The sequence below is a fragment of the Bos taurus genome, chromosome 20 (assembly GCF_002263795.3).
Source record: "Bos taurus isolate L1 Dominette 01449 registration number 42190680 breed Hereford chromosome 20, ARS-UCD2.0, whole genome shotgun sequence".
Lineage (NCBI taxonomy): Eukaryota > Metazoa > Chordata > Mammalia > Artiodactyla > Bovidae > Bos > Bos taurus.
The window spans coordinates 55671600-55685716 of record NC_037347.1 but is presented as its reverse complement, the minus strand read 5'-3'; the positions used below and the strand labels follow the sequence as shown (position 1 = coordinate 55685716).

The 14117-nt window shown below is 57.8% G+C and overlaps 4 protein-coding genes across 4 annotated transcripts; all 4 read left to right on the top strand.

Annotated features, from left to right (window-relative positions):
* Nucleotides 1–6: 6 nt before the first annotated feature.
* Nucleotides 7–4184, top strand: LOC112442959 (transcription initiation factor TFIID subunit 11-like). Its single transcript, XM_059878907.1, has one exon. It carries the CDS (start codon nt 1549–1551, stop codon nt 2173–2175), a length of 627 nt encoding a protein of 208 aa, XP_059734890.1. The 5' UTR covers nt 7–1548; the 3' UTR covers nt 2176–4184.
* Nucleotides 4185–4208: 24 nt separating this feature from the next.
* On the top strand, nt 4209–7057 carry LOC112442958 (transcription initiation factor TFIID subunit 11-like). The gene has a single exon (XM_059878904.1). The coding sequence runs from the start codon at nt 4422–4424 to the stop codon at nt 5046–5048; it is 627 nt and encodes a 208-aa protein (XP_059734887.1). The 5' UTR covers nt 4209–4421; the 3' UTR covers nt 5049–7057.
* A 24-nt stretch (nt 7058–7081) lies between these two features.
* LOC112442957 (transcription initiation factor TFIID subunit 11-like) lies at nt 7082–9930 on the top strand. The gene has a single exon (XM_059878905.1). It carries the CDS (start codon nt 7295–7297, stop codon nt 7919–7921), a length of 627 nt encoding a protein of 208 aa, XP_059734888.1. The 5' UTR covers nt 7082–7294; the 3' UTR covers nt 7922–9930.
* A 25-nt stretch (nt 9931–9955) lies between these two features.
* Nucleotides 9956–13856, top strand: LOC112442956 (transcription initiation factor TFIID subunit 11-like). Its single transcript, XM_059878906.1, has one exon. The coding sequence runs from the start codon at nt 10168–10170 to the stop codon at nt 10792–10794; it is 627 nt and encodes a 208-aa protein (XP_059734889.1). The 5' UTR covers nt 9956–10167; the 3' UTR covers nt 10795–13856.
* Nucleotides 13857–14117: the final 261 nt, after the last annotated feature.

The window sequence follows — 14117 nt, the reverse complement described above, 5'->3', positions numbered from 1 at the left end:
GTTTCCCAGGCGCCTGGGGCTGGCTCGGCCTTCAAAGGCCAGGGGATGGGATCCCCGAGCCATCCGCGGTCCCGGAAGGAAACCTCACAGAATCCTTCCATGGGTGGGGTGAAGGTGGGAGTGAGGGTCGGGGTGAGATCCCAGCCTTTGACCAAGTCACCCACTCACCAACTCCTGATCACATTTGGGCAGGTGGGGCCAGGCGACTGGATCAGGACCCTCTTGCAAAGAACCAGAGCTAAGAGCCTTGTACCAGAAAGGTGAGGAAGCAGTGAAGCGCTCCCAGGTAGATCCAGGAAGAGGCAAGCCTCTGTCCTGTCCACACGCGGTTGCTCCATTGGGCCGGAGGGCCTACCTCATGCCCCAGGTCATTTCAAGTCAAGAGACGGAGTCCAGGAGTTCAGATCTGGAAGAAAGCCTCCTGTCTTTGGGGGATGGCTGATCAGAAAGTCAGGGCCCCATGGACCTTCATTCCCCTGGCCTCTTCATTCCCATGGGGACCCTTCTACCCTGAGTTTCTCTCAAATGGGGTGTGGGCCCACAGGGCATGCTGTGCATACAGGACTCCTACCTCGAATCTGCTTTCCAAAGTGCTGGAAGTCAGCAGCAACCAAACGCCCCTCCAAGGGATGGGGATGAAAGGTGAATGGATCATGTGTGGCAACTGCTTAAGCAGGACTAGTACCGTCCGCCCTCAAAGGAAGTGAGTAATCAGGCCAAGTCCGGAAGGGCGGGTTGAACTCCAAAGGCATACTTACCACGGGAAAAGAACCAACGGGGAAATGGCCACAGATCTCAGCCGTCGCAGGATAGGGACACTGGGGAGAGACTTAAGCCCTGGTGACCCTGAAAACCTCTACCGAGGCCAGGGATTCAGACGGAGGAAGGGTGGACCACGCAGAGCAGAGAGCAGGTGGAGAGGCAGGAGGAGAGTAGGCCCGCCGACCTATTTTCATGCCTGTGCCTTGCGGGAGAGGATGGTCTGGGGCCACCCTGAAGTGGCAAGAAAGTCTCCCAGAGTAGTGAACTCTCTGGGCTTTCTGGATTAGCCATCACCCCACAAGACAGCCAGCCTGTTCTGAGGAGCAGCGGAGAGAGGACTTGGGCTCTTGGGCTGGCTCCTGGAAGGCTTTCAAAAGGCAGCTTTGAGAGAACAGGTCTTCTGAGGACATGTCTACATTTCCATTGTGGCTCAAGATGAACGGTTCAGAAACTGAGGCAGGAAGAATCCTGCGAGACTGCCAGCAGTCTGCCCCAGCATGCGGCCCTGGGAGGTAGACCTTGGCCCCGCCCCTTGCCTGGGGCAGTAGGAGGAGCCTCCCCCCCCCCCCCCTCCGCTGCGCGGGGGATACTGAGCCTTCATCTGACTTCCGGGTGGGCGTGGCTTCAGGCCTAGCCTTATATAAAGGGGCTGGTCCCAGGCCCCTTTCAGGCGGATCCTGCCTCTGAGGGGATTGCTGCTGAGTGTGTTTCTCTGCCTCGGACTCTGCATCAGGAAGGGCACAGGGCTCTAGCTTTCTGAGCTAAGGTCTTTGACCCAGCGCCGGGATGGACAAGGCCAGGGCGTGGCTCCCGGACCAAGGTCCGAACTTGGATGTGTCGCGGGAGGCACCAGGCGTGCCACTGGGACCGGAACCCAGCAACCCAGGCCGAATCTTGCCGCGGGACCCAGCCCAGAACGCCAGGAAAGCCTCTGACGAGGAAGGCGGTGAGCTGGTGCATCAGGACTGCCCACAGCCAAGGGCAGGTGAAGAGGCGGACTCTTCCTCACGTTCCCCTGTGGCCAAGAGACGGAAAGTGGACACCGAGGGCAAGAGAGGCAGGCAACGGGAAGTGGGTGAAGAGGAGGCCCAGAAGATGAGAACCCTCGTGGCTGCTATGAGCAAGGAGCAGCTGAACCGTTACGAAGTGTTTCGCCGCTCAGCCTTCCCCAAATCCACCATCAAACATCTGATCCAGGCCGTGGCCGGCACGCCGGTATCCCAGAACGTGGTCATTGCCATGTCTGGAATGGCCAAGGTCTTCGTCGGGGAGGTGGTGGAAGAGGCCTTAGACGTGTGTGAGAAGTGGGGCGAGAAGCCCCCACTCCAACCCAAGCATCTGAGGGAGGCTGTTCGCAGGCTACGCGAAAAGGGGCAGATGCCCAGCACTAAGCACAAGATCCTCTTCTTCTAGACCTGAGCCCGGAAGGGCCTGTTCCTGAGCAACCTGGCCCTCCGGCTGACCAGCCTCTTAACCCTCAGGCTTTATTTCACTGTGTTCCCCATACGGCACCCCTGCCCCATCTCCGAGGCAGCTCCTGCATCCCGTGGACATTGCCACCAGGATGGGACATAACCAGGATGGATCAACTGCCTCAAAGGGGAGAGAAGACATCCAGCACAACTTGAGCTATTCCTTTGAAAAGACCAGTAACACGCAGAAACATCTCTCACCCGGAGGCATATTGGGGAGAGACCCGAGACCCAGAGTCTAATTCTTTGAGAGACACGACCTGCCAGAACTCACCTGTGAGAACAGACCCCTGAAATGGCGCCTGCCTGTCTACCGGAGAAGCTGAATCCATACACTGTAACCACGCCTGATCGGGAACACCAGGCTCTGGTGGATTCACTTAGGGAATTCTAGCAAAGCCATCCAGCTGACATAAGAGCACCTCTGTGATATGCTGTCCAGGAGCCAGAAGCCCAGGGAATTCTTTCAAAGTCACTACGGGAGTGAAGCCTTGGTGTTCCTCGGCAGAGGCAAGGCCTTCCCGGAGGACACCAGACGACGATCTCTCACGCGGAGAGACGCCAGTGCGCTTCAGTGCCTTTCAGCCAACCACGTCTGGCCGTGGGCAAGACGAAGCCTAGGCCTCTGGAAGTAATGGGTTGTTTCCCAGGCGCCTGGGGCTGGCTCGGCCTTCAAAGGCCAGGGGATGGGATCCCCGAGCCATCCGCGGTCCCGGAAGGAAACCTCACAGAATCCTTCCATGGGTGGGGTGAAGGTGGGAGTGAGGGTCGGGGTGAGATCCCAGCCTTTGACCAAGTCACCCACTCACCAACTCCTGATCACATTTGGGCAGGTGGGGCCAGGCGACTGGATCAGGACCCTCTTGCAAAGAACCAGAGCTAAGAGCCTTGTACCAGAAAGGTGAGGAAGCAGTGAAGCGCTCCCAGGTAGATCCAGGAAGAGGCAAGCCTCTGTCCTGTCCACACGCGGTTGCTCCATTGGGCCGGAGGGCCTACCTCATGCCCCAGGTCATTTCAAGTCAAGAGACGGAGTCCAGGAGTTCAGATCTGGAAGAAAGCCTCCTGTCTTTGGGGGATGGCTGATCAGAAAGTCAGGGCCCCATGGACCTTCATTCCCCTGGCCTCTTCATTCCCATGGGGACCCTTCTACCCTGAGTTTCTCTCAAATGGGGTGTGGGCCCACAGGGCATGCTGTGCATACAGGACTCCTACCTCGAATCTGCTTTCCAAAGTGCTGGAAGTCAGCAGCAACCAAACGCCCCTCCAAGGGATGGGGATGAAAGGTGAATGGATCATGTGTGGCAACTGCTTAAGCAGGACTAGTACCGTCCGCCCTCAAAGGAAGTGAGTAATCAGGCCAAGTCCGGAAGGGCGGGTTGAACTCCAAAGGCATACTTACCACGGGAAAAGAACCAACGGGGAAATGGCCACAGATCTCAGCCGTCGCAGGATAGGGACACTGGGGAGAGACTTAAGCCCTGGTGACCCTGAAAACCTCTACCGAGGCCAGGGATTCAGACGGAGGAAGGGTGGACCACGCAGAGCAGAGAGCAGGTGGAGAGGCAGGAGGAGAGTAGGCCCGCCGACCTATTTTCATGCCTGTGCCTTGCGGGAGAGGATGGTCTGGGGCCACCCTGAAGTGGCAAGAAAGTCTCCCAGAGTAGTGAACTCTCTGGGCTTTCTGGATTAGCCATCACCCCACAAGACAGCCAGCCTGTTCTGAGGAGCAGCGGAGAGAGGACTTGGGCTCTTGGGCTGGCTCCTGGAAGGCTTTCAAAAGGCAGCTTTGAGAGAACAGGTCTTCTGAGGACATGTCTACATTTCCATTGTGGCTCAAGATGAACGGTTCAGAAACTGAGGCAGGAAGAATCCTGCGAGACTGCCAGCAGTCTGCCCCAGCATGCGGCCCTGGGAGGTAGACCTTGGCCCCGCCCCTTGCCTGGGGCAGTAGGAGGAGCCTCCCCCCCCCCCCTCCGCTGCGCGGGGGATACTGAGCCTTCATCTGACTTCCGGGTGGGCGTGGCTTCAGGCCTAGCCTTATATAAAGGGGCTGGTCCCAGGCCCCTTTCAGGCGGATCCTGCCTCTGAGGGGATTGCTGCTGAGTGTGTTTCTCTGCCTCGGACTCTGCATCAGGAAGGGCACAGGGCTCTAGCTTTCTGAGCTAAGGTCTTTGACCCAGCGCCGGGATGGACAAGGCCAGGGCGTGGCTCCCGGACCAAGGTCCGAACTTGGATGTGTCGCGGGAGGCACCAGGCGTGCCACTGGGACCGGAACCCAGCAACCCAGGCCGAATCTTGCCGCGGGACCCAGCCCAGAACGCCAGGAAAGCCTCTGACGAGGAAGGCGGTGAGCTGGTGCATCAGGACTGCCCACAGCCAAGGGCAGGTGAAGAGGCGGACTCTTCCTCACGTTCCCCTGTGGCCAAGAGACGGAAAGTGGACACCGAGGGCAAGAGAGGCAGGCAACGGGAAGTGGGTGAAGAGGAGGCCCAGAAGATGAGAACCCTCGTGGCTGCTATGAGCAAGGAGCAGCTGAACCGTTACGAAGTGTTTCGCCGCTCAGCCTTCCCCAAATCCACCATCAAACATCTGATCCAGGCCGTGGCCGGCACGCCGGTATCCCAGAACGTGGTCATTGCCATGTCTGGAATGGCCAAGGTCTTCGTCGGGGAGGTGGTGGAAGAGGCCTTAGACGTGTGTGAGAAGTGGGGCGAGAAGCCCCCACTCCAACCCAAGCATCTGAGGGAGGCTGTTCGCAGGCTACGCGAAAAGGGGCAGATGCCCAGCACTAAGCACAAGATCCTCTTCTTCTAGACCTGAGCCCGGAAGGGCCTGTTCCTGAGCAACCTGGCCCTCCGGCTGACCAGCCTCTTAACCCTCAGGCTTTATTTCACTGTGTTCCCCATACGGCACCCCTGCCCCATCTCCGAGGCAGCTCCTGCATCCCGTGGACATTGCCACCAGGATGGGACATAACCAGGATGGATCAACTGCCTCAAAGGGGAGAGAAGACATCCAGCACAACTTGAGCTATTCCTTTGAAAAGACCAGTAACACGCAGAAACATCTCTCACCCGGAGGCATATTGGGGAGAGACCCGAGACCCAGAGTCTAATTCTTTGAGAGACACGACCTGCCAGAACTCACCTGTGAGAACAGACCCCTGAAATGGCGCCTGCCTGTCTACCGGAGAAGCTGAATCCATACACTGTAACCACGCCTGATCGGGAACACCAGGCTCTGGTGGATTCACTTAGGGAATTCTAGCAAAGCCATCCAGCTGACATAAGAGCACCTCTGTGATATGCTGTCCAGGAGCCGGAAGCCCAGGGAATTCTTTCAAAGTCACTACGGGAGTGAAGCCTTGGTGTTCCTCGGCAGAGGCAAGGCCTTCCCGGAGGACACCAGACGACGATCTCTCACGCGGAGAGACGCCAGTGCGCTTCAGTGCCTTTCAGCCAACCACGTCTGGCCGTGGGCAAGACGAAGCCTAGGCCTCTGGAAGTAATGGGTTGTTTCCCAGGCGCCTGGGGCTGGCTCGGCCTTCAAAGGCCAGGGGATGGGATCCCCGAGCCATCCGCGGTCCCGGAAGGAAACCTCACAGAATCCTTCCATGGGTGGGGTGAAGGTGGGAGTGAGGGTCGGGGTGAGATCCCAGCCTTTGACCAAGTCACCCACTCACCAACTCCTGATCACATTTGGGCAGGTGGGGCCAGGCGACTGGATCAGGACCCTCTTGCAAAGAACCAGAGCTAAGAGCCTTGTACCAGAAAGGTGAGGAAGCAGTGAAGCGCTCCCAGGTAGATCCAGGAAGAGGCAAGCCTCTGTCCTGTCCACACGCGGTTGCTCCATTGGGCCGGAGGGCCTACCTCATGCCCCAGGTCATTTCAAGTCAAGAGACGGAGTCCAGGAGTTCAGATCTGGAAGAAAGCCTCCTGTCTTTGGGGGATGGCTGATCAGAAAGTCAGGGCCCCATGGACCTTCATTCCCCTGGCCTCTTCATTCCCATGGGGACCCTTCTACCCTGAGTTTCTCTCAAATGGGGTGTGGGCCCACAGGGCATGCTGTGCATACAGGACTCCTACCTCGAATCTGCTTTCCAAAGTGCTGGAAGTCAGCAGCAACCAAACGCCCCTCCAAGGGATGGGGATGAAAGGTGAATGGATCATGTGTGGCAACTGCTTAAGCAGGACTAGTACCGTCCGCCCTCAAAGGAAGTGAGTAATCAGGCCAAGTCCGGAAGGGCGGGTTGAACTCCAAAGGCATACTTACCACGGGAAAAGAACCAACGGGGAAATGGCCACAGATCTCAGCCGTCGCAGGATAGGGACACTGGGGAGAGACTTAAGCCCTGGTGACCCTGAAAACCTCTACCGAGGCCAGGGATTCAGACGGAGGAAGGGTGGACCACGCAGAGCAGAGAGCAGGTGGAGAGGCAGGAGGAGAGTAGGCCCGCCGACCTATTTTCATGCCTGTGCCTTGCGGGAGAGGATGGTCTGGGGCCACCCTGAAGTGGCAAGAAAGTCTCCCAGAGTAGTGAACTCTCTGGGCTTTCTGGATTAGCCATCACCCCACAAGACAGCCAGCCTGTTCTGAGGAGCAGCGGAGAGAGGACTTGGGCTCTTGGGCTGGCTCCTGGAAGGCTTTCAAAAGGCAGCTTTGAGAGAACAGGTCTTCTGAGGACATGTCTACATTTCCATTGTGGCTCAAGATGAACGGTTCAGAAACTGAGGCAGGAAGAATCCTGCGAGACTGCCAGCAGTCTGCCCCAGCATGCGGCCCTGGGAGGTAGACCTTGGCCCCGCCCCTTGCCTGGGGCAGTAGGAGGAGCCTCCCCCCCCCCCCTCCGCTGCGCGGGGGATACTGAGCCTTCATCTGACTTCCGGGTGGGCGTGGCTTCAGGCCTAGCCTTATATAAAGGGGCTGGTCCCAGGCCCCTTTCAGGCGGATCCTGCCTCTGAGGGGATTGCTGCTGAGTGTGTTTCTCTGCCTCGGACTCTGCATCAGGAAGGGCACAGGGCTCTAGCTTTCTGAGCTAAGGTCTTTGACCCAGCGCCGGGATGGACAAGGCCAGGGCGTGGCTCCCGGACCAAGGTCCGAACTTGGATGTGTCGCGGGAGGCACCAGGCGTGCCACTGGGACCGGAACCCAGCAACCCAGGCCGAATCTTGCCGCGGGACCCAGCCCAGAACGCCAGGAAAGCCTCTGACGAGGAAGGCGGTGAGCTGGTGCATCAGGACTGCCCACAGCCAAGGGCAGGTGAAGAGGCGGACTCTTCCTCACGTTCCCCTGTGGCCAAGAGACGGAAAGTGGACACCGAGGGCAAGAGAGGCAGGCAACGGGAAGTGGGTGAAGAGGAGGCCCAGAAGATGAGAACCCTCGTGGCTGCTATGAGCAAGGAGCAGCTGAACCGTTACGAAGTGTTTCGCCGCTCAGCCTTCCCCAAATCCACCATCAAACATCTGATCCAGGCCGTGGCCGGCACGCCGGTATCCCAGAACGTGGTCATTGCCATGTCTGGAATGGCCAAGGTCTTCGTCGGGGAGGTGGTGGAAGAGGCCTTAGACGTGTGTGAGAAGTGGGGCGAGAAGCCCCCACTCCAACCCAAGCATCTGAGGGAGGCTGTTCGCAGGCTACGCGAAAAGGGGCAGATGCCCAGCACTAAGCACAAGATCCTCTTCTTCTAGACCTGAGCCCGGAAGGGCCTGTTCCTGAGCAACCTGGCCCTCCGGCTGACCAGCCTCTTAACCCTCAGGCTTTATTTCACTGTGTTCCCCATACGGCACCCCTGCCCCATCTCCGAGGCAGCTCCTGCATCCCGTGGACATTGCCACCAGGATGGGACATAACCAGGATGGATCAACTGCCTCAAAGGGGAGAGAAGACATCCAGCACAACTTGAGCTATTCCTTTGAAAAGACCAGTAACACGCAGAAACATCTCTCACCCGGAGGCATATTGGGGAGAGACCCGAGACCCAGAGTCTAATTCTTTGAGAGACACGACCTGCCAGAACTCACCTGTGAGAACAGACCCCTGAAATGGCGCCTGCCTGTCTACCGGAGAAGCTGAATCCATACACTGTAACCACGCCTGATCGGGAACACCAGGCTCTGGTGGATTCACTTAGGGAATTCTAGCAAAGCCATCCAGCTGACATAAGAGCACCTCTGTGATATGCTGTCCAGGAGCCAGAAGCCCAGGGAATTCTTTCAAAGTCACTACGGGAGTGAAGCCTTGGTGTTCCTCGGCAGAGGCAAGGCCTTCCCGGAGGACACCAGACGACGATCTCTCACGCGGAGAGACGCCAGTGCGCTTCAGTGCCTTTCAGCCAACCACGTCTGGCCGTGGGCAAGACGAAGCCTAGGCCTCTGGAAGTAATGGGTTGTTTCCCAGGCGCCTGGGGCTGGCTCGGCCTTCAAAGGCCAGGGGATGGGATCCCCGAGCCATCCGCGGTCCCGGAAGGAAACCTCACAGAATCCTTCCATGGGTGGGGTGAAGGTGGGAGTGAGGGTCGGGGTGAGATCCCAGCCTTTGACCAAGTCACCCACTCACCAACTCCTGATCACATTTGGGCAGGTGGGGCCAGGCGACTGGATCAGGACCCTCTTGCAAAGAACCAGAGCTAAGAGCCTTGTACCAGAAAGGTGAGGAAGCAGTGAAGCGCTCCCAGGTAGATCCAGGAAGAGGCAAGCCTCTGTCCTGTCCACACGCGGTTGCTCCATTGGGCCGGAGGGCCTACCTCATGCCCCAGGTCATTTCAAGTCAAGAGACGGAGTCCAGGAGTTCAGATCTGGAAGAAAGCCTCCTGTCTTTGGGGGATGGCTGATCAGAAAGTCAGGGCCCCATGGACCTTCATTCCCCTGGCCTCTTCATTCCCATGGGGACCCTTCTACCCTGAGTTTCTCTCAAATGGGGTGTGGGCCCACAGGGCATGCTGTGCATACAGGACTCCTACCTCGAATCTGCTTTCCAAAGTGCTGGAAGTCAGCAGCAACCAAACGCCCCTCCAAGGGATGGGGATGAAAGGTGAATGGATCATGTGTGGCAACTGCTTAAGCAGGACTAGTACCGTCCGCCCTCAAAGGAAGTGAGTAATCAGGCCAAGTCCGGAAGGGCGGGTTGAACTCCAAAGGCATACTTACCACGGGAAAAGAACCAACGGGGAAATGGCCACAGATCTCAGCCGTCGCAGGATAGGGACACTGGGGAGAGACTTAAGCCCTGGTGACCCTGAAAACCTCTACCGAGGCCAGGGATTCAGACGGAGGAAGGGTGGACCACGCAGAGCAGAGAGCAGGTGGAGAGGCAGGAGGAGAGTAGGCCCGCCGACCTATTTTCATGCCTGTGCCTTGCGGGAGAGGATGGTCTGGGGCCACCCTGAAGTGGCAAGAAAGTCTCCCAGAGTAGTGAACTCTCTGGGCTTTCTGGATTAGCCATCACCCCACAAGACAGCCAGCCTGTTCTGAGGAGCAGCGGAGAGAGGACTTGGGCTCTTGGGCTGGCTCCTGGAAGGCTTTCAAAAGGCAGCTTTGAGAGAACAGGTCTTCTGAGGACATGTCTACATTTCCATTGTGGCTCAAGATGAACGGTTCAGAAACTGAGGCAGGAAGAATCCTGCGAGACTGCCAGCAGTCTGCCCCAGCATGCGGCCCTGGGAGGTAGACCTTGGCCCCGCCCCTTGCCTGGGGCAGTAGGAGGAGCCTCCCCCCCCCCCCTCCGCTGCGCGGGGGATACTGAGCCTTCATCTGACTTCCGGGTGGGCGTGGCTTCAGGCCTAGCCTTATATAAAGGGGCTGGTCCCAGGCCCCTTTCAGGCGGATCCTGCCTCTGAGGGGATTGCTGCTGAGTGTGTTTCTCTGCCTCGGACTCTGCATCAGGAAGGGCACAGGGCTCTAGCTTTCTGAGCTAAGGTCTTTGACCCAGCGCCGGGATGGACAAGGCCAGGGCGTGGCTCCCGGACCAAGGTCCGAACTTGGATGTGTCGCGGGAGGCACCAGGCGTGCCACTGGGACCGGAACCCAGCAACCCAGGCCGAATCTTGCCGCGGGACCCAGCCCAGAACGCCAGGAAAGCCTCTGACGAGGAAGGCGGTGAGCTGGTGCATCAGGACTGCCCACAGCCAAGGGCAGGTGAAGAGGCGGACTCTTCCTCACGTTCCCCTGTGGCCAAGAGACGGAAAGTGGACACCGAGGGCAAGAGAGGCAGGCAACGGGAAGTGGGTGAAGAGGAGGCCCAGAAGATGAGAACCCTCGTGGCTGCTATGAGCAAGGAGCAGCTGAACCGTTACGAAGTGTTTCGCCGCTCAGCCTTCCCCAAATCCACCATCAAACATCTGATCCAGGCCGTGGCCGGCACGCCGGTATCCCAGAACGTGGTCATTGCCATGTCTGGAATGGCCAAGGTCTTCGTCGGGGAGGTGGTGGAAGAGGCCTTAGACGTGTGTGAGAAGTGGGGCGAGAAGCCCCCACTCCAACCCAAGCATCTGAGGGAGGCTGTTCGCAGGCTACGCGAAAAGGGGCAGATGCCCAGCACTAAGCACAAGATCCTCTTCTTCTAGACCTGAGCCCGGAAGGGCCTGTTCCTGAGCAACCTGGCCCTCCGGCTGACCAGCCTCTTAACCCTCAGGCTTTATTTCACTGTGTTCCCCATACGGCACCCCTGCCCCATCTCCGAGGCAGCTCCTGCATCCCGTGGACATTGCCACCAGGATGGGACATAACCAGGATGGATCAACTGCCTCAAAGGGGAGAGAAGACATCCAGCACAACTTGAGCTATTCCTTTGAAAAGACCAGTAACACGCAGAAACATCTCTCACCCGGAGGCATATTGGGGAGAGACCCGAGACCCAGAGTCTAATTCTTTGAGAGACACGACCTGCCAGAACTCACCTGTGAGAACAGACCCCTGAAATGGCGCCTGCCTGTCTACCGGAGAAGCTGAATCCATACACTGTAACCACGCCTGATCGGGAACACCAGGCTCTGGTGGATTCACTTAGGGAATTCTAGCAAAGCCATCCAGCTGACATAAGAGCACCTCTGTGATATGCTGTCCAGGAGCCGGAAGCCCAGGGAATTCTTTCAAAGTCACTACGGGAGTGAAGCCTTGGTGTTCCTCGGCAGAGGCAAGGCCTTCCCGGAGGACACCAGACGACGATCTCTCACGCGGAGAGACGCCAGTGCGCTTCAGTGCCTTTCAGCCAACCACGTCTGGCCGTGGGCAAGACGAAGCCTAGGCCTCTGGAAGTAATGGGTTGTTTCCCAGGCGCCTGGGGCTGGCTCGGCCTTCAAAGGCCAGGGGATGGGATCCCCGAGCCATCCGCGGTCCCGGAAGGAAACCTCACAGAATCCTTCCATGGGTGGGGTGAAGGTGGGAGTGAGGGTCGGGGTGAGATCCCAGCCTTTGACCAAGTCACCCACTCACCAACTCCTGATCACATTTGGGCAGGTGGGGCCAGGCGACTGGATCAGGACCCTCTTGCAAAGAACCAGAGCTAAGAGCCTTGTACCAGAAAGGTGAGGAAGCAGTGAAGCGCTCCCAGGTAGATCCAGGAAGAGGCAAGCCTCTGTCCTGTCCACACGCGGTTGCTCCATTGGGCCGGAGGGCCTACCTCATGCCCCAGGTCATTTCAAGTCAAGAGACGGAGTCCAGGAGTTCAGATCTGGAAGAAAGCCTCCTGTCTTTGGGGGATGGCTGATCAGAAAGTCAGGGCCCCATGGACCTTCATTCCCCTGGCCTCTTCATTCCCATGGGGACCCTTCTACCCTGAGTTTCTCTCAAATGGGGTGTGGGCCCACAGGGCATGCTGTGCATACAGGACTCCTACCTCGAATCTGCTTTCCAAAGTGCTGGAAGTCAGCAGCAACCAAACGCCCCTCCAAGGGATGGGGATGAAAGGTGAATGGATCATGTGTGGCAACTGCTTAAGCAGGACTAGTACCGTCCGCCCTCAAAGGAAGTGAGTAATCAGGCCAAGTCCGGAAGGGCGGGTTGAACTCCAAAGGCATACTTACCACGGGAAAAGAACCAACGGGGAAATGGCCACAGATCTCAGCCGTCGCAGGATAGGGACACTGGGGAGAGACTTAAGCCCTGGTGACCCTGAAAACCTCTACCGAGGCCAGGGATTCAGACGGAGGAAGGGTGGACCACGCAGAGCAGAGAGCAGGTGGAGAGGCAGGAGGAGAGTAGGCCCGCCGACCTATTTTCATGCCTGTGCCTTGCGGGAGAGGATGGTCTGGGGCCACCCTGAAGTGGCAAGAAAGTCTCCCAGAGTAGTGAACTCTCTGGGCTTTCTGGATTAGCCATCACCCCACAAGACAGCCAGCCTGTTCTGAGGAGCAGCGGAGAGAGGATTTGGGCTTTTGGGCTGCCTGCTGGAAAGCTTTCAAAAGGCAGCTTTGAGAGACAGGTCTTCTGAGGACACGTCTAGATTTCCATCGTGGCCTAAGTTGAAGGGTTCAGAAACTTGGCAGACTGCTGGGGCTGGCCCCCTGCCGCCCAGGGCGGTACACCCCGGCTCCGCCCCTTGCCTGGGGCAGTGGGAGGGGCCTATTCCCCCACTGTGCAGGGTTGGCTGAGGAGTTTAGCCGACTTTCAGGCAGGCGTGGCTTCAGGGCCCCAGACCCTCATATACAGGGGCTGGGCCCAGGCATGTCTTAGGCGGATCCTTCTTTTGCGGATGCTGAGGCTGAGGGTGTTTCTTTCCCACTGATTTTGCCTCAGGGAGGACCCAGAGCCAGAGCTTTCTGAGCTAGGGGACTTGGTACCAGCGCTGGGATGGAGAAGGCCAGTGTGTCTGGGAAGAACCAGGCGTACCCCCAGGCTCGGACCCCAGCTACCCAGACCGTATCCTGCTGCAGGACTCAACCCAGGAAGCCAGGGAGTCTTCTGACGAAGAAGGTGGGGAGCTCAGGCGTCAGGACTACCCGCAGCCAAGAGCAGGTGAAAAGGCGGACTCCTCCTCATGTCCTCTGCGGCCAAGAGACAAAAAGTGGACACTGAGGGCAAGAAAGCCAGGCAATGGGAAGTGGACGAAGAGGAGGCCCAGAAGATGAGAACTGTCGTGTTTGTTATGAGGGAGCAGCTGAACTGTTACGAAGTGTGTTGCCGCTCAGGCTTCCCCAAGGCCACTATCCAACATCTGAACCAGGCAGTGGCTGGCACGCCGGTGTCCCGATTTTAATCATAGCCATGTCCGGAATGGCCAAGGTCTTCATCAGGGAGGTGGTGGAAGAGGCCCTGTTCCTGTTTGAGAAGTGAAGCAAGACGCCCCCACTCCAACCCAAGCATCTGAGGGAGCCGCAGGCTCGGCGAAAAGATGCAGATGCCCAGCACCAAGCACAAGAAGGTCCTCTTCTTCTAGGCCTGAGTCCGGAAGGGCCTATTTCCGAGGAACCAGGCCCCTGGCTCACCAGCCTCTTAACCCTCAGGCTTTCATTCCACCCATGTCTCCCACTTCTCATCCATCCCTGAGGCAATTTCCATACCCAGTAACCTTTAGTTTGCCCAAAGAATGAAACAGTGTGTGTGCTCACAGGAGAAACTATGAGCACACCTAGGTTCGGTGCTAGAATGTTCCAAATTTTGGAATCATTTGTTACCTGATGCATCCTGGGGCATCAGGAAGAAAGATCATTAAACCAGGGAGTGGTATGTCCTGACCGGGTTTTAGGAGACAAGTAGTGTGGGCCCTCGGAGGAAATGAGTCGTCTGGTCAAGGTGAGATCTGCTTGTTAAGCTCCAAAGGCAAACGTTCAAAGGTAACTAAACCAGTCTGTGGTTGCAGACACCCCATTGCTGTCCCTGGCAAACTTGCATGTTAGTCATGTTCACAGCCTGAACAATCCTTTTTCATGGTTGCCTGCATGACCATTTC